Source organism: Rana temporaria, chromosome 5 (genome assembly GCF_905171775.1).
Source record: "Rana temporaria chromosome 5, aRanTem1.1, whole genome shotgun sequence".
Lineage (NCBI taxonomy): Eukaryota > Metazoa > Chordata > Amphibia > Anura > Ranidae > Rana > Rana temporaria.
Genome location: NC_053493.1, coordinates 387,066,611 through 387,091,024, shown reverse-complemented (window position 1 = coordinate 387,091,024; position 24,414 = coordinate 387,066,611). Strand labels below are relative to the sequence as shown.

General features: G+C 42.5%; 1 protein-coding gene across 10 annotated transcripts in view; it reads right to left on the bottom strand.

Annotated features, from left to right (window-relative positions):
- The window catches only part of ENPP2 (ectonucleotide pyrophosphatase/phosphodiesterase 2), a 205,368-nt gene that overhangs the window by 96,187 nt on the left and 84,767 nt on the right, over window positions 1–24,414 (bottom strand). For all 10 annotated transcript variants that reach the window (XM_040354894.1, XM_040354893.1, XM_040354895.1 and 7 more), the window contains 7 exons: window positions 13,962–14,084; window positions 12,021–12,081; window positions 10,103–10,200; window positions 7,699–7,778; window positions 5,587–5,706; window positions 4,545–4,600; window positions 2,079–2,144 (listed from right to left, as the gene is read on the bottom strand). In XM_040354894.1, the coding sequence (XP_040210828.1) occupies window positions 2,079–2,144; window positions 4,545–4,600; window positions 5,587–5,706; window positions 7,699–7,778; window positions 10,103–10,200; window positions 12,021–12,081; window positions 13,962–14,084 (604 nt within the window). The remainder of the gene's footprint in view (window positions 1–2,078; window positions 2,145–4,544; window positions 4,601–5,586; window positions 5,707–7,698; window positions 7,779–10,102; window positions 10,201–12,020; window positions 12,082–13,961; window positions 14,085–24,414) is intronic.

Here is a 24,414-nt window from a genome sequence, read left to right as displayed (position 1 = left end):
CAGTTTAGTTGAGAGCACAAACCAATGGGAGTGTTACATTTCTGGCACGTGCCGTAAATGAAACCGTTCTATGAATGGGTTTACTTCCACTTTAAGGCTTACCTGTAGGTGCTTTAAATATCTCCTAAACCTGCACGGTTTAGGTGATATTTACAATATACGCATGCGCAGACATCATCGCGCATGCGCACTTTAGAAAGGGCACCATTGTGCCGTTTCTAAAAAGGAATTGTGCCGTGACTGGCGTCACGTGACTCCGGCCAATCACAGAGCCAGAGTCCACGGCCCTGGAAGGAAGAGGCCAGAAGATGGTCGCTTCCAGCCAGCGGGGACACATAATAGGCTACTATTCGATACTTTAATTTCCAGGTATTTCCTCTCAGTTCCTGTTTGGCTGGACAGGAAGTGAAAGGAAATCTCCACAATGGGACACAGATGGTGAAAAAGAAAAATCTTACAGGTGTTATAACCCTCCATTACTTATTACTGTTGATAATTTATATAGCGCCAAGTTGCTGATTTGTTGATTTACAACATCAGGGAAGACAGTCCAGTTACAATACAATTCAATAGAGGAGGGATCTGAGGGCCCTGCACATTAGAGCTTGTAATATAGAAGGGAGCGTCAAGTGGAACAAAGGGTAGTAGCTGTGGGGGATGATCTGATGGAGAAAATGAAAATACAGTTGTTAGGTGTGGGTAGGATAGGCTTCTCTAAAGAGTAGGGTTTTCAGGGATCGTCTAAAAGCCAATAAAGTAAGAGATAGACGGACAGATTGGGGTAAGGAGTTCCATTGGACTCGGAGAGGCTCTGGAAAAATCCTGGAGATGAGCATGGGAGGAGGTGACGAGGGAGCTAGAGAGCAGGAGGTCTTGAGAAGAACGAAGAGAACGATTAGGTTGGTATTTAGAGACTAGGTCAGTGATGTAGCTGGGGGCTGAGTTGTGGATGGCTTTGTAGGTAGTTGTTGGCATTTTAAATTTAATTTGTTGGGTGAGTGGAAGCCAGTGGAGGGATTGACAGAGGGGTAGCAGAGACAGAGCCGTTGGTAAGGTGGAGTAGTCTGGCAGCAGTATTCATGATGGACTGAAGGGGGGATAGACTGTAGAGGTAAACCAATGAGGAGGGAGTTGCAGTAATCAAGGCGAGAGATGGCCAGGGAGTGAATTAAGAGCTTTGCAACTCTATCCAAAGTGTGGCCAATAATTCTACTTTAAACTTTTCCTCTGTGCAGGAGCTTCCTGTAATAGAGTCAGTCATTGCTCTCTCCTTGTGTAGGCTAGCTGGTCTGAAAGATTTTGCCTAAAGTTCTACTTTAAAATGTTGCAATAAGTTTGAAAAAGTTCAATTTTGGAAAGTAATGTTTGTAAGTTTTTTTTCAGTTATCGTCAACCATTTGCATGACGAGTGTGACCTGTTCTCAATGGAGCTGGCTCACACGCGTTATAAAAAAAGCATTACAAAAAAAAAGTGGAAAAACAATTTTAGTATCCAACATAAGGATTATCACTTGGTTTGCTAATGAAGCCAATTATATGGAACCTGCAGATGTATGAAATCAGTTATCTACATTTCAAAAATGTTGCTTCAAAATATGGATGTGATGGGTTTTACTTTTCTATGCACATAACCCTACAAAAAAAATAAAATCTAACAACCTTTCTTATTTTTTTATTTAAAAAATCTTGTTTACATAACAGTTATGAGAAATGGAGGTTTTGTAAAATTAAGATTTGAAACATTTTGAAAAATAAAACAGTTTGTTTTATCATCCAGTAGGTTAGGTGCGTAGAAAAGTGAACACATTTTAAGTTTGCGGAAAAGGATGAAAGAATTTATTTCTGGCCACAGCTAATCACATGGTACAGATGGGCTTTGATTGGCCCTGTCTGTACCATGTGATGACTGTGACCAACCAGATGACAGATCAGTCCTGAGCCTGGCCCGAGGGCACGATACTGGGAGGACGTCATATGACGTCCTCCCAAAACAATAGTGTACCTGTCCAGCCGTTATTTTACAACAGGCTGGGTGGGAAATCAGACAAAAAAATAATATCTATATACTTTTTAGATACCTTTCATTTTCAGGCAAATGCAGCCACTGAAGAACTGTTAATACTCTCCGCTGATAAGGTATAGTCCTGTAAGAAATGTAACCAAAATGTGATGTAACATATGCAGACAGAAATATACATACATACACACCAAATTCAAGGGTGTGAAAAGGCACATTTTAACAAGCTAGTGACCCAGTGAGACTGATACATAGGCCATGGTCTAGGGCAGCAGCACAAAGCCACCTACACATTGTGTGACTGACTTTCAGGATCACATTCCCATGCACAGTAAAGATCCAGACTGACACGCTTTCCACGACAATCTGGATGGGTCCTCATTTTTGCGGTTTCTGCAGTTTGTGCATTGCATTGGTGGAATAGTAAATCAGAGATGCCTTACCTTATGGAGGCAAGAGGAAGAAAGAGCCCGGGGGCTGCTCTGACCGATTCTCCCAGTGAGCACACAGAGACACATTCTCCACCCGGCCGAACAGGAACAGGAAGCGTGTCCTGAGACATGATTGGCCAGGGAGTCCTAAGAGCTTTCTGATTGGCCGGGAGGAGAATGAGAAAGACATTAGGGAATATTAATTCGCTATTGTCACACAAGTGGATGGGCTTGGGGCTCAGAGCCCATAATTTTTTTAAGCCAATTAGAGTCTCTGTCTCTAGTCATGCGCTTAAACAAAAACAAAAAAAACAAAAAAAAAAAGACTCCCACTGGAATCCATGTGTCCAGTGCCCTTACATGTAGATTAGTGGGCTGGATGCATGGATGAGGGGGCCGGCGCCCCTGCACCCTGCATTACGGTCCGCCATTGCAGAGCATTCATGCTCATCCACTCTGGAGAATACATCTAGAACCAAGCTGGGCAGTTTTCCCTACTTCTCTTCGTTCTACAGTAAATGTACCAGGACAACGAGGGCAAACTGCATCTATGGGCCATCGTTTGTGTGTCTAAGGCCCCTTTCACACTACCCGGACTTCAAAGTCGCGCAATGCGGCCGCGATTTTGACACACATTTTTGCCACAATTTCAGGGCATGCCTGTGTAACATCAAAGTCAGACCAAAGTAGTGCAGGGACTACACTGAAGTCGGCACGACTTGAAGTTGTAGTAATATGAATGGTTGTCATTGGAAATCATGGGAAATGACTTGTAATCCCAATTAGCAGGACAAGTCGTACAAGTGTGAAAGGGGCCTAAAACGTCTGATCTTTATAACATGCGGCCAAATCGAGCCAGTTGACTGTGGTAGGATGGGGTGGCATTTTGCCAGGGAGCAAAAAGTAATCAAAGTATACATCCATCATTGGCTGGAGAAAATTAGGAAAGGTATCTTCTATAATAATCAACTGTGCAGTGGCTACCTTGGATTTGCCCAGCCTTGTATATACACTATATGGCCAAGGGACTGTAGAAACCTAATTACCACAGCTATGTACTGTCTATGGCTACAGGTATGTTGGCAGCCCCCACAAATTATTTCCAGTGAAGGGTAATGTTAATGCTACAGTCATACTGGAACAAAAAAGGGCCTTCCTCAAACTGCTACCACAAGGTTGGATGTGCACCACTGTCTACAGTGGGGCTGATTTACTAAAACTGGAAAGTGCAAAATGTGGTGCAGCTCTGCATAGAAACCAATCAGCTTCCAGGTCTTTTTGTCAAAACTTAAGAGAACAAGCTGAAGTTAGAAGCCCATTGACTACCATGCACAGCTACACCAGATTTTGCACTCTCCAGTTTTAGTTAAATAATAACCCCACTGTAGACAGTTGTGCACGTTCAACCTTGTGGTATCAGATGAAGCAGACCCTTTCCTGTTCCAGCATGACTGTTCTCAAAGCCAACTCGAAAAAGTTATGGTTTGACCAACTAGATTTTGAGGAACCTGCACAGAGCCCTGACCTCAATCCAAATAAACACCTTTGGAATGAATTATAACTGATCCCAAGTCAGGACCCCCCCAACAAGAGAACCTAATCTCACAAATGCTCTTAGGCTGGGTTCACATATGTGGAAATTGGAAGAGGTTTTCACTGCATCCAATTTGCATGACGAGTGTGACCTGTTCTCAATGGAGCCGGCTCACATGCGGCCGCGGTGTATTTTCTAAAAGGGTCTTGTGCGTTTTTGGGTCCAGTCCAGATGCGAATTCAGGTAAAAATTCGGACCTGAATCGCACCTAAACCGGTAAACAGAAACGCACTGGACCCCAGGCTGGAAACCGCGGGCGCACATATGTGAACCTGGCCTTAGGCAGAGTGGGCAAAAATTCCCACAGAGACACCTTGAAATCTCAAAGAAAAGCTTCCAAGAAGAGCAAAAGCCATTATAACTGCAAAGGAGAGGCCACCTTCACATTAATTTTAATGGTGCACCTTCATATCTAGTGACACTTTGGAATGTTAAAATGATTTGGTACCAATTACAAGTAATAGTCATAGTAAATGATTGTTATTGTCGGTTATACACTTACACAGGCCAGAAGAATGTGGCTGCCTTCAATCCCTGTTTTTCAGCAGTAATCCAGAGCTGCAAAGAAGAAAAGCATAAGTGGATCGCCATTTTACGCTCAGATTCTTTACCAGTAAATTTAGCTTTTTCAAATATGTATATCAGCCAAATCAAAGAGTGACATGGGCCCCAATGTATAAATGTCTATTGAATCAATTTAATAATGAGAACACTCAATAGGACAAGCACGCTCTAACCAACATTAAAGTAATTAGGCATCAAAAATGAAAACCACAAACTACAGATAACTTGGAAAAAATTAAATAAAAAAAATAATATCTAAAGAGCACTCATAAGAAATCCAGGCTAAATGTAATCATATTTAACCACTTGTCCACCGGAGGACGTCATATGACGTCCTCGACTTCGTGTGGTGATATCTGAATGATGCCTGCAGCTACAGGCATCATTCAGATATCGCCGTCTTCAGCCGCCGATTCTGTGCACGATAAGAATGATCAAAGCGGCGGTTCCGCCGCTTGATCGTTCTTATAGGCAGCGAGAGGGGACATCCGCCCCCTCCCGCCATCTGGTGCTTCTCCAGGCTCTCCCGTGCCATCGGGGGCCTGGAGAGCGAATCGGTCGGCGCTGCCTGGAAAGCATAGAGATGACTGGTGACCAGATGGTCACCAGTCATCTGTATGACCGTCGGAGGATCTATCACAGGATCTATCAGGTCTAAAAAGCAGGGGGCGGAGAGCTGAAGTTACATCAGTGAGGCACAGTGAGAGCTGATTGGAGGAAATGGACACACCCCCCTGAACACAGGAACAGAGCTGGGACTGTCAATCACAGGCTTTGCCCTCCCCGTCACCATTTTTCTCTTGGTGTCAGGAAAACTTCAGAAGTGACTCAAGCTGATAAAAGAACGAGGCAGCAGACAGAACTGACAGTGCTCTGGATTGAGACAAGTACAAGGGATATGCTTTTTTTTTTCATATTCATGTCTGAGGTTTACAACCACTTTAAGAACCCAAAAAATAGTAAAGCGTGCAGTTACTTACCGGTTGCCCACCCCACCATCTGGGATTAAATTTCTCTCGCGACCGAAGGCTGAAGTTAGAATCAAAAACAGGATCATACATAGAATTCCCAACAATCCCATGGGATTCTGGATAAAGACCCTAAAACAAAAGACAAGAATATTGCAGCAGGTTTAGAAGTAGCACTTTTTTTACAATGTATTACAGTGAACCTGCACATAAAAAGCAAAGATTTTGCTATGTTATAGGAAACATAGAAATGGCAATTGTGCCCAACCTAAAAATTATAATTTTGTCTTTAATTCCTTCCAAAAAAAACTAGCAGTGAACGTTCTGTGTCTAGGCACTCTTGCCTAAACATAAGATCAACGTAAGGCCTTTGATTGCTAGTCAAACTTAATTTGGAGTTAGATTTGGTAAAGTCAACATTGTGCTGCTCATTGTTCTCCTTGCTGGTGGGAAAGCTGTACCTGAGAACCCGCACTGCAAGATCTCCCTGCTTCATAAATGTTATGCTTTCTCCACCTCCATTGCTTATTTTTTTTATTTACTGCCAATCACCAGATCAACAGTCATCAGAAAAGCAGTTCTGATATGAAAAAGAAAACAATGCAGAACAAGCCATGGTAATAGTAAAAATCAGCTGCAGGGAGCCTACAGGCAATAACTTTGTCCTCTGTCCGACTTTTATGGCACAGTTCAGGTCTTTTTTAAGCCATTAGTCACATGGCACAAGATGTTCCCATAACATTTCTAACCACCAGTTTCTTTGGGATAGGTTATTCCAAGCCACTGTTATCTATCAGATTAATTATGTTTGATTCATATGTTCATTATGTTTATTAAATTGCCTGTACCAATCATATAAATGTACTATTGATATTAAATATGTTACCATTTATATTATATGTATTATTGTTCTTCTTGTTTATCCTGTGCATTGTATATTATATGTATGTATATTATGCATTATACAGTATATCATATCTATTAACTTATCAACTTCATTAATATATCAAATTATTATGGTTTCATGGACTACCCTTTGTAGATTGTGACACTTAATCAACTTATAGTTAGGCACTTTAAATATTATCAGCTACAAAAACATGCCTTGTGTAAAGTCCCAAATCCATAATTTTTTTCTTTTTACAGTTTCATAATTTGTTACACATCTGTCCATATTGCATTATCCACCCATTGCATTTTTTTCCTCTTATAAAATGTCAATAAATCATAGATGTCAAATGTAAATTTTTGCTACTGTAGCCAAATAGTGAGCATTGGAAAAACAGCAGTTAGGACCCCGTTATTAGTTGGAACATCCATGGTAAATGTAAAGTTCATCTAAACTAAACTAAAGGTTTAGTGCAGTTTACCATTTCTTAGATGCCGTGGCTGCATTAGTTTCCTTTTTCAGTTTTTTTCCCTTAAATTCACCTAGTAAATCTGCCCTGTACGCATTTTGCTTTCATGGGCAACAACTCTAATTCACTTCACTGTATCAATGGAAAGAGCCACCCTCAGACAGGACTACATAGACCTCCTCTTATCCTCTCCATAACGTAGAAAACAAACATAAAAAAGTGATGGCAGAAAAAAGACCGGAGTAGGCCATTGAGTCTGCCACATTTTTTTCTGTTAACTTTTTTGTCGTAGTATAGCTCTAGGTTTGTCCCAAGCATGTGAAGCTTTTTACTGTTGATTGTCTGTAGACGGAAAGGGCTCTGTAGTCCTTGGAGATAACCATGTAACTTATTAGCACAAACACAAAAGCAACATCAACGCAGGAAGTGATCAATGGGCATAATTTCTGGCAGGATCAACAGGCATTTTTCGTATGCATCAAACATATATAGCAAAACACTTTCAACGTTATAATAAATAGACCAAAAATTACTAAATGAGAGAAGTTCCATTGTTGAGGTTTACATAATATTAATCCAACAACTGAATATCAATAAATCAACATTTTCCTTTTTATATGCATTTTTCCTTTTTTAGATTTTTATAACAACAACTGAATATGAAATGCTGTTTTATTTAGTAAGGGAACTGTCCCATGTCCACACATTTTTTCTTTGCTCATGGATGCCTAAGCACTAAAAAAAGGTTTATAGTCTATATAATTACCGTTGCCAGCGTATACAAATTTGGATATGTTTTTGTTGGATAAACAGGTCTCATATAAGGAGCATGTGTTCCACAGGTCCCTATACAAAGAGGAAAATACAATAAAATCTATAATACTTCAATACAAAATATTGGCAGAATAAAAAATAAAAAACACATTTTATAAATATAAGCTGATAGTAGATCTCCCGAAGTGAAAAGGCATTTGTCAATATTAGACAAAAGTTATAACAATTCCAATTAAAAATATGTCATTCCAATTAGATAAAATGTGTACATGCATTTTCTATGTTGCCTACTGGTGCAAAGAACTTTGCCCAACCATTCAATGTTGTTAACAGAAACTTGGCCTGGAGGCAATGCCAATATGATATGACAGCACGGCCTTTGAGGTTTCAGCAATTATTTTTTTACTCAAAGCTACCCGGATATCTGTGCCTCAGTTCCCATAAAGCTGGCCTTATACCTGTAGAATTTTGTTAGAAAAACACAAATTTTCTGCATGTTTGTTCGGTTATCTAAAAGTTAAAGGGTATGATTTCACAATCGGTTTCAACCAGAGCAAGTAAAAAAACTCAGAAGGACAAAGAATGGAAACGTTTTGTTGAATCTTGTCGGGAAAAAAAAGTTTCTAATCATTGAATTTGCCGAGAAAAATCTTAACTAGTCTTATGCGTGTGTACTTGTTAATCCAAGAGTAGAACATTGGTTTTACAAAAAGTCATTCAAAATTAGTCCATTAGTTGAGACCATTGCATGGTCAATTGAGAGATTTTTATACTTTCTTGTCCAAATGTTTTAACGAGATTCTACAGGTTTAGGGCCAGCATAAGGCTTCAGAGGTGATAATGTAATGTTGAAACTAGGTATTGGGTAAACTACAGTGTTTCAAACTTGGCTGCCTTAGAAAACAACTTACACCCATGGACCCCCGGCATTGCATGTAGAAGAAACTTCCACTAGAAATCGTGGTGCATATGTATGTTCAGTTTAAATAGGGTCTTAATATTTACAAATGGTATTTTAAAGTGGTCACAACATCAAAATGCATCTCATCTGATGCTTCACCAGTGCCCAGTGTTAGCGTTGCTGCTTTTAATTGAACAAATCACATTTGATAGTTGTTGCACATGTAAGAAAGATTCAAAACACATTTTTTTTCAGGAATTCAAAGTAGAAAAGGAAAAATATGTTTTGGCCACGGCAGTCAGATAAACATTCTTAAACCTCATCTGTACATTTTTAACCATTTGTGTGTGAAGGAATCTAGTTAGTTGCTACCAGTATTGCCTCCATTTTCCCTCTACCCTTATTCAAAGTCCAATTATTTGCTCAAAATTTTCAAATAACAAATTCATTTTATTAAGGAAAGAGAGCTCTTTAGACAATAACCACACACGTTTTTAAATGAAACCCATTTTCAGAACATAAACTCCAGTTATGTGCCATGTAGATAAACCAATTTCCAGAAATGAAGCTCAGAATACGGGTCATACAAATTTAAACAAAGGTGTTAAAAACTCATATGTACACCATTAAATGTGTCATGTACAGATCGTGATAGGATTCCACCTCACTTATTAGTAAAAGCACTCTTCTCTTTGATTTTATTTCTAGGGATCACATACCGCTCCCCATTGCAGTCCCCTCCTAATGTGCCTCACTGCACCTACAACCCCCCTTCCTCATATTTTGAGACGATCTCTGTGATCTCTACAGTTATGTCTGTGGAAAGAAACGGTCTGTGGCTGCAGGTTTAAAGATTGGAGGTTCCAGCCATTTTGGGAAAGTCTGCATCTCATTGGCACACCATTCTTTCTCCAGAACAGAGCTAGCAAATCTTGCAATACGTTCTCCCAAGTGTTATAATTGTCTTAGCTAGGCAGTGCAGGTCACAATGATGCAGTACATTTCTTGGAACTAGGCAAATATATATGACTTTTCATAGGTATACACATGGTCAGTAATCAGTGGTTAGTACATAACCAAAGAAAAAAAAAAAGGCATGGATCATAGTGAGCAGGGGAGAGGTTGATAAAAAATTAAAAGTCTCTCTAAAATTAAAAGTCTCTCTAAATGAATAACGAGAGAAGGGTGCTCCTGCCCTTGTATAACTTAAAAATGTGGGCCCTGAACACAATACTTACATGTCACCTAGCAGAAAATCTAGCCCAGCACTTCCTCAGAATTATAACAAGATTGTTACATGCCAATCGGCATTCCAGACCCTTCAAACCCTTGTAAAACATCTTCTGAAGCCAAGCACATAATCTAGTCCCATATTATCTTCAGGGTTCATAATACAGTACCTTATCAATTTTTCAACTTCTAGATAAAGCTAACCTAAGAGTATAAGGGGGGCAAAAAATTAAGAACAAGTAAAATGTATATTGAAAGGACTTACTTAGTTTGTAGATATTGGGCATAACCTTCGCTCCTTCTTTCATATATGAAGCACGAAAACCATCAACAGAGAAAATTATCAACGGAGGGCGAAGAAACCTAAAAAAATAATTCACAAGGGATTGGAGAAAAATGTATTCTTAATAGATTCTCAACACAGATTTGTTTAAAGTGGTGGTAAAGGCAGAATGTTTTTGATGCATTTAGATAAAAAATAACTCCTGTGTGCAGCAGCCCCCCTCATACTTACATTAGCCCCATCTCGATCCAGTGATGTTGCAGGAGAGACTCGGCTGTCCAGGACTCTCCCTCCTGATTGGCTGAGACACACAGTGGGCACCATTGGCTCCCACTGCTGTCAAAGTCAGTAAGTCAATCAAAGGAGAGGGGTGGGACTCCAGCCATGGCTCTGTGTCTGAATGGACACACAGAGCAGCAGCTTGCTTCAGGTGTCTTCATAGCAAGCTGCTTGCTTTAGGGGCACTCAGCAGGAGGGGGGACCCGAGAACAGCAGGATCGGGGCTGCTCTGTGCAAAACCACTGCACAGAGCAGGTAAGTAAATAATAAAAAAAATACTTAATTATCACTTTAAGTGACTCAATTATGTAATGGATTGTAAACTGTTAATAATTTTCAAAAGGCTCAAGCAAAGTGTAGTTATGCGCAATGTATTTACACTGCCCCCCATCTAGAGATCTTTTCAGACATTTTCTTTAAACCCCTCCTCCCATATCAAGGACCAGCCCCTGCTTAGACTGGCATCTGTACGAGTCAGTCACACCTAATTCTACCACTAAACTGGTAGCACTGTCAAGACAACAGGCCAAGAGTACAAAGGACTAGAGTAGGCCTTAAACATGACCTCATTCATAGTATCATGTTTGTGTCTACAACCCCAACGTGAAATAAGAACTTTTTGTGTTGTTTAGACCAAGCAACCAGATCTAATCTATTATTCAAATGCATGTAAAATACCAAAGCAGTGATCTCCGCTGGGCAACACAAACAGAAATGTCTATACTGACCATAGGGCTGGTAGCACCACCAACTCCTGAATCTATCAACTCATCATTCAGTCACAAAGAGTCAGCTCAGTGATCCTGTGGATAATCACTATAACACTTCTTTATAAAGTAAAAACACATAGTAAATAGGGGATCCAATGCAGCACCCACATCATAATACTTTTTGAATGTCATATATATATATATATATATATATATATATATATATATATATATATATATATATATATATATATATATATATAAGCAAATCCATATTCTGTGCCCTACGGGGAGATTTCCTATTGTAAAGACACAACCAAAAGAGTAGAAATCCTTACAAAATTAAGGGAAATCCCCTCTTAAAACTGTTGACCCCAGGAAAGTACCCCTCTAACCAAAATTAGAAGATTTGTCTTTAAGATGTCCAAAGACACTGAACCTGGCAGAAGACCGGGCAAAGATGTAAGCACCGGAAAGGGATCTCACATCACTATAGAGCTGGCAAGTATAGTGGAGTTTGGGTTAGTTCTACAGAGGTTTTTGAAAGTACAGACTGTATATGAGTTGATGGTAGCGTTGTGTTCCTCTTTAAGTCAACTCTTATAAGTAAAAGGGTTGATAATCTACTTAGAAGTTCAGAGCTGGTCAACCTAGAAGCAGTTTTAAAAATCCAACATCCATCTAGCTGGTTTATTGGGACAGCAGAAGATTAGTCTGAGAACAGTAAGGCTAGAGGATTCCAAACAACCTGGCTCCAGGGATTTGTCCAGCCCCATCAACAAATACATATAGGCATGTATTTAATCACCATCCATATATTATACTGTAGAAGTGTGATGGTGGTTTCCAACATAATAAGAACACATTAAAATATATTATAAGATAAATTACAAAAACTTAAACTTTTTTACCCTGCTGGACAATCTGGTTGCTTCATTTCTTCACATTCCTCATCCACCCAACGAGTTCCAGCTAGAAAAGCAAAAGGGACATTATCAAGTTTAAATATATTAAGTCAATAAATATATTAAATAATTTTATGGAATAATGCAGTGCCTTAAACTATTTTTTTTTTTATTATTATTATTTGGTTCACTCTATTCGTAGTATATTGTATGGCAAGTAAGATGGGATTGGTGGGGTGTTCTTTTATTGTTCTTCATTCTGATTCTTCACCCCCCCTCCATTTTTTTTCCTCTTTTCTTTCCCTTTTGCTCTTCCTCCTAAATTAGGTATGTATGGTTTGGTTAGTTTTGTATATTGTATAAAATTAAAATTTACTTAATTAATATACAAGAGTTGAAATACTACAGTGGAACCTTGGATTACGAGCATAATCCATTCCAGGAGAATGCTCGTAATCCAAAGTACTTGCATGAAGTCAATGGAAACGAAAATAATTAGTTCCGCATGGACTTCAAAAGGCATGCAATACCGCATGTGGCCAGAGGTGGGGGGGGACGCTGAAGAGCCTCGGAAACAGCCGGAAAGGACAGAGGACAGTTCGGATGACCTCCTCAAACCTCGGAAAGAGTCCGTTCACTAAACTTTCCGAGGTTTGCTGAAGTCAGCCGTACTGAATTTGGGCCTTTCCGTGCATTGTCGAATGGCGCCGGTCGGCTCCAGCGCCCCCCCACCTCAGGCCAAAAGCGGTACTGCACACTGCTTTGGCCTGAATCCTGCTCGTTTTGCGAAACACTACTCGCAAATCAAGTTCGGATTTTAAGAAATACAGTGCTCGGATTGCGAAACGCTCATTAACCGCATTACTCGCAATCCAAGGTTCCACTGTATTATAAAATTAAGAATGAAACAACATGTATAACTGTTTACTTACTTTTTCTTATTGTATGTTGGGTTGTTTGCACTGATAAAGCTTAATAAAAAATGTAATGTTTTTGTTAAACATCTATATCCCTGTCCTTTTGTAGCTACCATATATATGTTACAACTAAAAATTTTAGTCAATGAAAATTATGTCATTTGCAAAGGACCCTACGATTGCCAACAGATCATAGAAGCAATCACAGGTTCCAGAATTTGTCATGGAGACCAGCGTTCAGCTCCAAATGCATACACACAAGTTGGGGCAGGTGTAAAGGGGAATCCAGAAATATAGGTTAAAGTGGATGTAAACACTATTCATGAAATTTGAGCTGGGCACATATCGGCAGTGTTTTGTTATCTCTCTTCAAATAGTCAAGTCCCATAGCTCTCTCCTGAACTGTTCCTCTGTTATCAGCCTGATAACTCCTGACAAATTCTCGGACAGAATAGATAAAAGCAGCCTCACATTTATGTCAGGGAAGGTTGCTATAAATAGATTAAGCAGGGAGCTGGCCCTGTTACATAACACCTCTGAGAGTCTCTTCCCATGAAGAAAGGGGGTGTGTGCCTTTCCTCCAATCAGCAATTTTAGCCATCTAGGCTGTATGCCCAGACATCACACTCTTTTTTATAACAGGAAGAGAAAATCTAACACGATCTGAACTTTTTAAACAATATATAAATGTGAAGACAGCAGATATAGATGTAAAACCTATGTAGGGAGATTTGGTTAATCTCTGCGTATGATATGAGGCTGTTCACTTCACTGTGTGTATGGGGGGTTTACATCCACTTTAAGGAAAAGCCCCTGTTACTGAAGGAACCCAAGAAAAAATGCTAAAAAAACTTAGGGTCAAACCTAGCACAAGAAAATCACTGCACGTCATCACATAGAAATAAGCCATGTGAAACAGTGAATATTAGATAAACTTGGTTACGAATCCACAGCAAAAAAAAGAGATCTTATCATTTAGTATTTCTTCAGAAGACAAAGTGAGTCGCGGTGACAGAAGACAGCTCCTAACCTTTGCATGTTATTTGATAGTCCGTACAGCAGTCTCCTTTAGCCAGACAATCATCAGAGCACTGGCATGAACTGTCCTCATTTCGGGCCTCCACACACCTCTCCTTGCAGCTCCATCCTCGACCTGAAATAAATATAGGAATGATTCAGGGCTTACCTGTGATGAACAAAAATGTCAGAGAGGGCCTCACATTATGATTACCCTGAAAAAAATACAACAGATGACCTCACATTACAGCTTGAAGGGTTATTCTGTCTGGAAAAAATACCATCACACGTGCCGCGCACAAAAGGGTGGAGGTATATTTTAAAAGTTTTAAAGTTAGAAACTTTGTGCTGCAGCCACGTTTTTTTTGCGTTAATGGTGGTTATACTTTGAGTGCGCAGGAGTGTTTTGTATTTTATTATTATGTCTGTACTCTGAAAAATCCTGCAGTGTGTTTACAGCCCTGGTGCCCAAAATGTGGCCCAGGGCACACACGTGACCCTTTAACTCTTATTGTGCATCCCTTAAAGTGGAGGTTCACCCAAAAACTCAATTTTTAACATTAGATTGAGGCTCATTTTGTCAAGGGGAATCGGGTGTTTTTTTTTAAAATCGAAGCAATACTTACCGTTTTAGAGATAGATCTTCTCCGCCACTTCCAGGTATGGGCTGCGGGACTGGGCGTTCCTAATTTGATTGACAGGCTTCCGACGGTCGCATACAGCGCATCACGATTTTCCGAAAGTAGCCGAACGTTGGTGCGCAGGCGCCGTATAGAGCCGCACCGACGTTCGGCTTCTTTCGGCTACTCGTGACGCGATATATGCGACCGTCGGAAGCCTGTCAATCAAATAGGAACGCCCAGTCCCGAAGAGGCCGCAGAGAACATCGATCTCTAAAACGGTAAGTACTGCTTCGATTTAAAAAAAAAAACACCTGATTCCCCTTGACAAAATGAGTCTCAATCTAATGTTAAAAATAGTTTTTCGGGTGAACTTCCGCTTTAAGAAACCCTGCATAAGCAGTGGGTTTTTTCTAACCAAGGGGTTTATTGAGGTCAGCGAAGGAAAAATATTCTTTGGGCTGACTTCTAGTAAAGTGGTTGTAAAGCCTTAAAGTTTTTCACCCTAATGCATTCTACGCATTAATGTGAAAAAAGCTCTGTGTTGTAGAGATGTGCACGAGCTGCTGTCGCTCTCCTCATTGGACAAATTGATAGCGAATTGAAAAGCTGTGACATTGGAGTGTGGCAGAGTGTCAATGGACAAAGCAGCAGGACTCGGGAGCACGCTGCTTTCCGCGGGGGGCACTGATGAAGAGGACGAGCCAGGAACGCTGGCAGGGGAGGAGGATTGTGGCTGCTCTGTGCATAACCAATGCACAGAGCAAGTATAGACGTTGCTTTTATTTTACATTTATCATCACTTTAACCCCTGCCGACCAGCGGCGGCAGTTATACTGCGGCAGGGTGGCTCCCCTGGGCGAGCCGTCGTAGCTGTACGTCGGCTCTTTAAGACACCCTAGCAGGCGCGTGTGTGCCCGCAGCGTATATCCAGAGCCGATGCACATGCCTGGTGGACGCGATGACCGACAGGCACCCGCGATCGCCCATGACAGAGCGAGAACTGGGATCTGTGTGTGTAAACACACAAATCCCGGTTCTCTCAGGGGAGAGGAGACAGATTGTGTGTTCATACCAAGTAGGGACAATGATCCGTCTTCTCCTCTAGTCAGCCACATTCCTCCTCACAGTTAGAACACACCTAGGGAACACAGTTAACCCCTTCCCTGCCAGTGACATTTATACAGCAACCATTGGCTATTTTTAGAACTGATCGCTGTATAAATGTCACTGGTCCCAAAAAAGTTTCAAAAGTGTCCGATCTGTCCGTCGCAATGTTGCAGTACCGATAAAAAACGTAGATCACTGCCATTACTAGTAAAAAATGATTTTATTTTAGCGCCTGGTTACTTCAAAGTACCGGTGCAATTTAAATTTACAGTGGGGTTCAGAGTGTAGTTAGACTCTGATCCAAATTGTTATGTTCAAAACAGGGTCTCTGTCTCAGCTTGGCTGTGGGCTCATTCTGTTGTGCTGGGGTGTTCTTCCAGCCCCAGTGCAGGAGATGGCAGCAGTGGAGTCAAGGTTTGGGTGCTCTTCCGCGGCAGGCAATCAGGAGGTTTGAGCCTCGCTGTGCATGCTGGGGGAGGGTATTTATGGGGCAGACGCCATTGGTTCTGGGTCTTCTTCGTCCAGTGTGGCACCCACCTTTAGGGTGACCACATCACGGCGCCCCAGCATTATGGCCTACCTGGCCAGGGCGTGCGTGCCACACGGTGTTCCTGGTTCCGGGACCATTTTGGTCCGGAGCATTTGAGCAGCGACGGGGACCCAGTGATTGACTGGGTTCCCACCTCTGAGGATCCCAAGCGGTATAGCTGTTCGGTGGGGAGTCCATCTGAGGAGCGCCAATGAGAGGCTGGCGGTCCAAATGGATTTCAATAAACCACTGGGGATCGGGGTAGCCGGACACTGAAGGATTGATCACCTGTCAGTCGGTACCTGGGCGACGTTAAGAAGGAGATCCAGGCGTAATTCACCTAAGGAGGATTGCCTCCGTAACTGCAATCAGGGAGGGCCTGTGGCAGAGGTGTCTCTCTGATGTTCATTCTAAGGAGGGTCTGTGGCAGAGACTTTTCCTAAAAAGGTTCGAGCGATACTCCGGCTGCCAGGTCAGTGAGAGAGGCCTGTCCAGCTACGCTATACCCACTCAAGCAGGAGTGGCGCAGAGAAGTTTTTACATTTGGGAGCAGGACTGTTTCCCTATTGTTATGCCTGAATTTGCCATTCACCTTCCTTCTTTCAACTCTTTCCTCACCACAAGTTTTATTGTTTTTACCCGGCTGGGTAATAAAGAGCACAGCAAAAGACACTTGTAGCGGACATTCCTTTACATCTGCTATATGCACCATTCACCCCTAGGAATTCGGAAGAGCCACAAGGTAAATGTGCCACCCAAAACAAACCAGCAGCTCCTCCGGGGGTAGTGCTACATTATTATTAGTAGTAATAATAATAATAATAATAATAATAATAATAATAATAATAATAATAATGCCTTAAATCTATCCCCTAATTTTGTAGACGCTATAACTTTTGCGCAAACCAATCAATATACGCTTATTGCGATTTTTTTTAAACCAAGAAAATGTAGAAGAATACATATCGGCCTAAATTGATAAAGAAATTTGTTTTTTTATTAATTGTTTTGGATATTATATTTTGTTTAGAGCGCAAAAAAAAATAAAACTGCAGAGATGATGAAATACCACCAAAAGAAAGCTCCATTTGTGAAAAATAAAAAAAAGGACATTAATTTTGTTTGGGTACAGCGTCGCACCACCATGCAATTGTCAGTTAAAACGACGCAGTGCCGTATCGCAAAAATGGCCTGGTCAGGAATAGGGATGAGCTTCGTATTCGAGTCGAACTCATGTTTTCGACTCGAACATCGTATGTTCGATCGTTCGTCGAAATACAAACAAAACGGGTTGTTTGCGCCAAATTCGAGTTACGTTTCACAGACCATAATTCACTGCGGCATCGCTGGCTGATGATTGGCCAAGCATGCACTATGACCCGCATGCTTGGCCAATCATAGCTTGCAAAAAACAGAGAGCTATAATTGGCCATAGCCAGGGTGGCTTTGGCCAATTATGGCTCAGGGGGTTTAGTACACGCCCCACACTATAAAAGGCTGCCTGCAGGTCGGCCTTGTGTAGTGTGTTGCTGTGGTTAAGAGAGGACAGAGAGAGACAAAGAGTGTATTTTTTTGCAGGTAGATAGAGCAGGCAGGCTAGTCAGTTAATGTTACAGTGTGTAGAGGATATATATACATCCCAGGTGTTGTACATATATTTATACACTGTATCGTTTAGCTAGATCAGTTCTTCCTAATTTACTGACAGGCAGGTGATTGTGCAAGCTGTAGTATTCTTACGTGGTTTATTGCCTGTGTCCTCTGTAGTTTGCACCTAAAGCTACTTGGTGTGTACTGGCCGTGTGCTCTGTAGCTTGCACCTAAAGATTCAGGAGCAGTGATTTTAATGATGCTTAAATAAAAAAAATAAAAAAATGAAAAATTCCTTTAAATATTGTACCTGCTGGGTGTCTATAGTATGCCTGTGAACCCGGGTCTTGCCCGAGGGAACATGTATCAATGGACAAAAAGTTTTAAAAACGTCTGTTTTTTCAGGAGATACATGTTCCCTGGGGCAAGACCCAGGTTCTCAAAGACGTTTTACAACAATAACTTGCATATTAGGTATTAAAATGAGCACATTTGAACGTTCGGGTCCCATAGACGTCAATGTTCGCGCGAATGTTCGGTCCGTTCGAAGGTTCTGGTGTGAACCGAACGGGGGGGGGGGGGGGGTGTTCGGCTCATCCCTAGTCAGGAAGGGGCAAATCCTTCCGGGGCTGAAGTGGTTAAATGGTTTGTTTTCAACACAGTCTAACTTTACGGTACTGTCCATCCCTTTAATATTTTTATCCCTCTGATTTTTTAAAAGGAGCCAAGGTAAGAAAATTATCAAATGTGAGAAACATTTTTAAGGGGGCTGTATAGACCAGTGGTCATCAACCTTGTCCTGCAGGGCCCACTAACAGGCCAGGTTTGCAAGATAACTGAAATACATCACGGCTGATATAATTTGCTCCTCAGTGATTGCAGTATTCTAGACTGCATCTCCCCAAGGTAATACATAAAACCTGGCCTGTTAGTGGGCCCTGCAGGACAGGGTTGATGACCGCTGGTATAGACCACAAATATGGAAACAGATTTGTAGCAGTCTTGCGTAACAGGTCTCCAGTCTATGACTATCTCCTAAAGAATGTTCCCATTCATAAACGTCTCCCGTACCAGATTTATAGTCTTTGACATTTCCGGTTGTATACCTGCAGTCTTTGACTATTCTTTTGTAGTGTGTCCATAGCATTAAATTCACTGATTATGTGCAGCCCTTTGGCGATGTCTGGGGCCGCATTTGAAGCCTTCTAGAGCAAGCAAAGCTGGCCATACAAGGTTGGATTTTCATTCAAACTGGAAAGTCTGAACAATTGTTCTTTAGAACATTCTTGCCACCATTGAGTCAACAAATTTAATTTGAAAGCCCTTAAAATTTCATCCAGACCCGCTATTTGAATGGGATCCCAAAAGAATAAATTTCCATCCTACTTCTATGAATGTTTTCATCACTAGGGTTAAAAATGTCTGTCAATTTAACCCCACTACCCATTAGAAAATCAAGTGTTCTGAAAACAAAAATTTCAAAACAAAAGTCTACTGGTGTGTGGCCAGCTTAAAGCGGGAGTTCACCCTAAAAAAAAAAAAAAATTTAACATTAGATTCATGCTAATTTTGTCAAGGGGAAATCGGGTAGTATTTTTAAAATCGAAGCCGTACTTACCGTTTTAGAGATACATCTTCGCTGCCGGGTATGGTCTTCGGGACTGGGCGTTCCTATTTGATTGACAGTCTTCCGATAGGCTTCCGACGGTCGCATCTATCGTATCACGAGTAGCCGAACGAAGCCGAGCGTCGGCGCGGCTCTATACGGCGCCTGCGCACCGACGTTCGGCTACTTTCGGAAAATCGTGACGCGATAGATGCGACTGTCGGAAGACTGTCAATCAAATAGGAACGCCCAGTCCCGCAGCCCATACCCGGAAGCGGCAGCGAAGATGTATCTCTAAAACGGTAAGTACGGCTTTGATTTTAAAAATACTACCCGATTCCCCTTGACAAAATGAGCATGAATCTAATGTTAAAAATTTTCATTTCCGAGTGAACCTCCACTTTAAGCTACCCACCACTGGTTTAAATGATCAGAGGGTTGCAAGATCAGGTCCTTGCTAATCAGCAATAAGGTAGCGGTTGATAAGCTCCAGGACTACGATTGCACCAAGAATCCATCACAAAAATAGACATCTTTTAGGTAGGCTTGCTTGAACCATGATTGCACAATACAGGATGCACCTTGTTCAGCTTCCACATAAATACAAATGCACACATCCAAGACCTTTTTTTTTTTATTATTAGAAACCGATAATACAGGTGCTGTCTGCCAATTGGAAGGGTGAGCATGCAGGACTTTTTTTTTTTTTATTGGAGTATTTTTGTTTGGTTATTTTTTTATTTTTACCATGGTGTAGCGGATGGTTGCTACTAGTTACTATCATCCACCATATCACCCTCCTCCATATATCACTCTCGGAGACAATGAACAGTCATTTGCATTGTTTTGTTTTTGTTCATTGGGGGGAAAAAGAATATGGGATGCCCATTACTTTGCCATCATATTTAAAGAATTGGTAGAGTAGATTGAGCCTTGAAGAACTGATGGTCTCTAACATATACAGTCACTTCCCCAGCATAACTCATGCAGACTTTTGTTCCTCCTCTACATCAACTCCTGCAGACTGTTACTCCCAGGACTTCTCTCCTCCTGCACAAAACTTCCACTGTAAACTATTAGTCTTCCTGTCCCATCATCTTCACTTTACAAAAGGAATCACTCTGAATAATCCCAGATGCTGGCAGTATTTGCTCACTTGGTAATAGGCCAGGGATCCGCAGTACTCCTCCCTGGCCGCGTAGTCGTTTAGCAGCTTGTAATAGTTGGTGGACTACTGATCCCAGCTAGCCCGACTTGCAAATCCTGTGCCCGCAGGCCACATCGATTTGACACAAACCCCAGCACCTCTCCTCTGGCCTCGCACCCAGCTCCCTGGCATGCCTCTTCCATAAATCCACTGTGTCACACTAACCGACCTTCTCCTGCCCTGAGTCCATAATGAAGAACATAACTGGACATGCGTTCCTATAGCTTCTCCAGCCCTTCTGTTCCAGGACACCTCCTCCGTGAACGTGTAAGGATGAGGCTCCCTCCCAGCTCTCCTGGGATCCTCCTCCGAGGCACGCTCCCCCCCCCCCCAGATGGGAATTGCCTCCTGCTGCTATTTAGCACTCCATTCTCCACGTCTCCCAGCCAACAACTTCCCTCCAGTGGGATGGACCTGAGCTTATATGGGAGGCCTGCCCCCTGCCAATTCCAGTTGGGGATTGGTCAGGGCTCCTCACAAGCTCCCTGTCACTCCAGTCCTCAGCCCTGCCCCTCTTTCAGAACATTCTCCCTGGAAGCAGGGGAGGCACCCAAGTACTGAAGCACAGGTGGTCACACCTACTTCTACTAGAACCACTCCCTGCCCCCAGATCAAAAACAAGCAGGCCTAGCATGCAGCATAGGCCTGCCTAAGTTTACCTGCACTGGCAGCCAACACCAGAAATCCCCACTCTAGCACCTACCTATGACAGAAGGTGCAACAATGGTAAATGATGTTGATGGGGGAAAAAAAAAAAAAAAAATAATCGCTCCTGCTGCATTATTGTATTCAGACAGCAGATTTTGCCCCCGTCAGAATACAATAATCACTGCTGGTTATAATGAAGTAAATTAATAGATCAACTTCAGTACAGACCTTTCAAAGTCAGTTTTGTTGTCTGCCCAGGACTGCAGGTGTATGGATCACAAATGCACAAAAAAAAATCTCTCAAATGACAGGCAATGAATGCAGGTTTACTTAATAAAATGTCGCTCTGTGCCTTATTTTGTAATGAGGCTAAACTTCTGCACAGCACAAAATATTAAGGATTTATGCATAAGCCTTATAATATAGTCAAATAGACATCAAATAATCATATCTAGCCAACCTGTTCAGAAAGTGATGGGAAATCCAATATTTTTTTAATTCTCAGGAAGATGAGTTGAGGGTAATCTTGAAATAGGGACACTTGTCTGGATTGCAATTGTGAAAAAGGGGATATTCACTAGCTACTTCCTGCTGTGTCTCCAGGACAGGTGAAGGAAAATCTCCCCAACAGAAAAAACACTTTCTCTATGCAAGAGCTTCTTGCAATATGGACCAATCACTGCTGTCTCTTTTTCTCCACCCCTCTGCTGTAGTTATCTGTAGGCAGCTAGCAATTGTTATAGCCTGCTGGATCCCACCCACAGCTCTGCTCAGGTTATTAGGTTATGATGTCACTGCTACATTTATATGGTAATATTTCGTTTTTTTTAAAAGGTGGTTGGTTTACTCAAAGTGAATTGCTACCCTCTATGGTTATTGAGGAATATAATTAAAAGTGGTTGTAAAGCCTTAAAAGTGATCGTTTGTTTTGTTTTTTAAAGAAAAGTAAGACTTTAGAAACATGTCATACTTACCTGCTCTGTGCAGTGGTTTTGCAGAGTGCAGCCTCGATCCTCCTCTTTGTCGGTCACTCTTCGGCTCTCCTGGCCCTTCCCTCCTGTTGAGTGCCCCCACAGTAAGTAGCTTGCTATGGGGCACCCCAGCCAAGTCACAGCTCCCTGTGACAATTCAGACACGGAGCTGCCTTTCGGCCCATCCCCTCTCTCTCCCGATTGGCTAACTGACTTGATTGACAGCCGCGGGATCCAAATGGCGCCACTGCTGGATGGAGAATCTCGCATGGCTAAGGGATCCGTGGACATCGCTGGACAGAGATGAAACTCCGCTAAGTATTAGGGGGAAGTGGGGTGGCTGCTGCACACAGACAGAAGGATTTTTTTTATCTTCATGCATAGAATGAATGAAGATGTAAAGGCAGAAGTTTTTTTTTTTTTTTAACTCCTTTAAGGTTTTTTCACCTTAAATGCATTCTATGCATTAAGGTAAAAAAAAAAAAAAAAAAAACAACTTCTGTGCTGGATAATCCCCCCCCCCCCAGCCTTCCTAATACTTACCTAAGCCTGATTCGATCCAGCGATGTACACAAGAGCAGCGGCTCTCACCACAGTCTCCCTCCTCCCTGGGCCAATGGCTCCCATTGCTGTCAATCACATGCACAATGCTGTGCCAAGCGACTGGGCATGCAGGGCCAAGCTGCCCACTCTATGTCAATAGACGCAGACAGGGTGGCTCAGGAGTGAACATGCACCGGTGCCCCCATGAAAAGCCGCTTTCCATGGAGTGACTTGCTGAAGAGGAGGAGCCTGTAGCGCCATGAAGACCCCAGAAGAGGATCAGGGCTGCTCTGTGCAAAACCATTTCACAGGGCAGGCAAGTATATGTAGCGCCCTGCTCCCAATGACCAGGTGCTATGTCAAATTTAGAGGGTGTCTGAGCTGGTAGTTTAGCTCAGACTTTGTTAATTGGGATTAAATCAGCCTCTGTTCCGGCTATGGCTGTACCGGGAAGGATTTCCCTTCGTTTGCCTGTAGGTAGCGGTACCACCACAGGCCACTGTTGGAACTAAGGCAGGTCATGGTGTATTGGGTGTCTTTCCTCTAGAACAGCCCAGTGGGAGCGGTCTCCCCGCTGGGGAAGGATACTTGTGTCCCTCCTGGCGCGAGGTGTGAATCGTGTGACTTTTTAGCCTTGGGACCATGCTGGCCCGAGGCTGCATTTCGGCCTAGTAGGCCCAGTTACCCTGACTGGAGCCTACGCCATGGAGGTGATCCTGTGCCGTCTATCCTGCGGGAAGAAGCCACTTAATGGGAGGAAGCCAGGGGAGGACCTGTTCCCGGAAAGGACCGAGCGGAAAGCTGGTACTTTGGGAGAGGCCTGGTAAATAATTGAAGGATGCACCATAGCCTACAATACCTTACAGTGTGCCGGGTTGGCTTAAAGGCTCTAGAACCGCAAGGCTGGATCTCCGGGTATCAAATCCTGTGGCAGAGGATTCCGGAATCCCTCATCTGAACTTGCAACCAGTCTGTGGCAGAGACTGAGATTATTCTTGTCCGTGCATCATCCCGGCTCCTGGGCCAGGTGAGAGGGGCCTATCCGGGTGAGCAATACCCACTTAAGAGAAAGTGGCGAGTGTGATTTTGAAGTTTAGCAATTCCCCAGTGATCTGCTTTGTGCGCCTGAACCTTCCCCTGATCCTTCACCCCTCGACTTCCACAAGTTGTTTGAAAATAAAAAGCAAGAGAAAAGGAATTATAACTTGTGGACATTGAACTTTTTTCCGACTCTCAACCCCTAGACGACGAGGAACGAGGCAACGTGCAAGGCTCAAAAATTACCAGCAGCTCCTACGGGGGTAGTGCTACATATATAATTATTGTTATTTTAATTATCGTATTTATCGGGGTATTGCGCGCTCCGGCGTATAGAGCGCACCCCTAAAGTGGACCCGCATTCCTGTAAAAAAAAAACTTTTAGTACTTACAGTTTTGGTGTCTTGCGAGGCGTCCGTCGGCGGCCTAGTTGGGTCCGGCGTCCGTCTGCGGCTTCGGTGGTGTCCTCCTCGTCGGGTCCGGCGTCCTTCTGCAGTGTCCTCCCCGCTGAGTTTGAACTACTGCGCCGGCATATACCGAGCGCAGTACACTCGTGTATAGTCGGGCAGGCTCGGCTCCTCTCGCGGTCAGGTCCTGTGCGTCC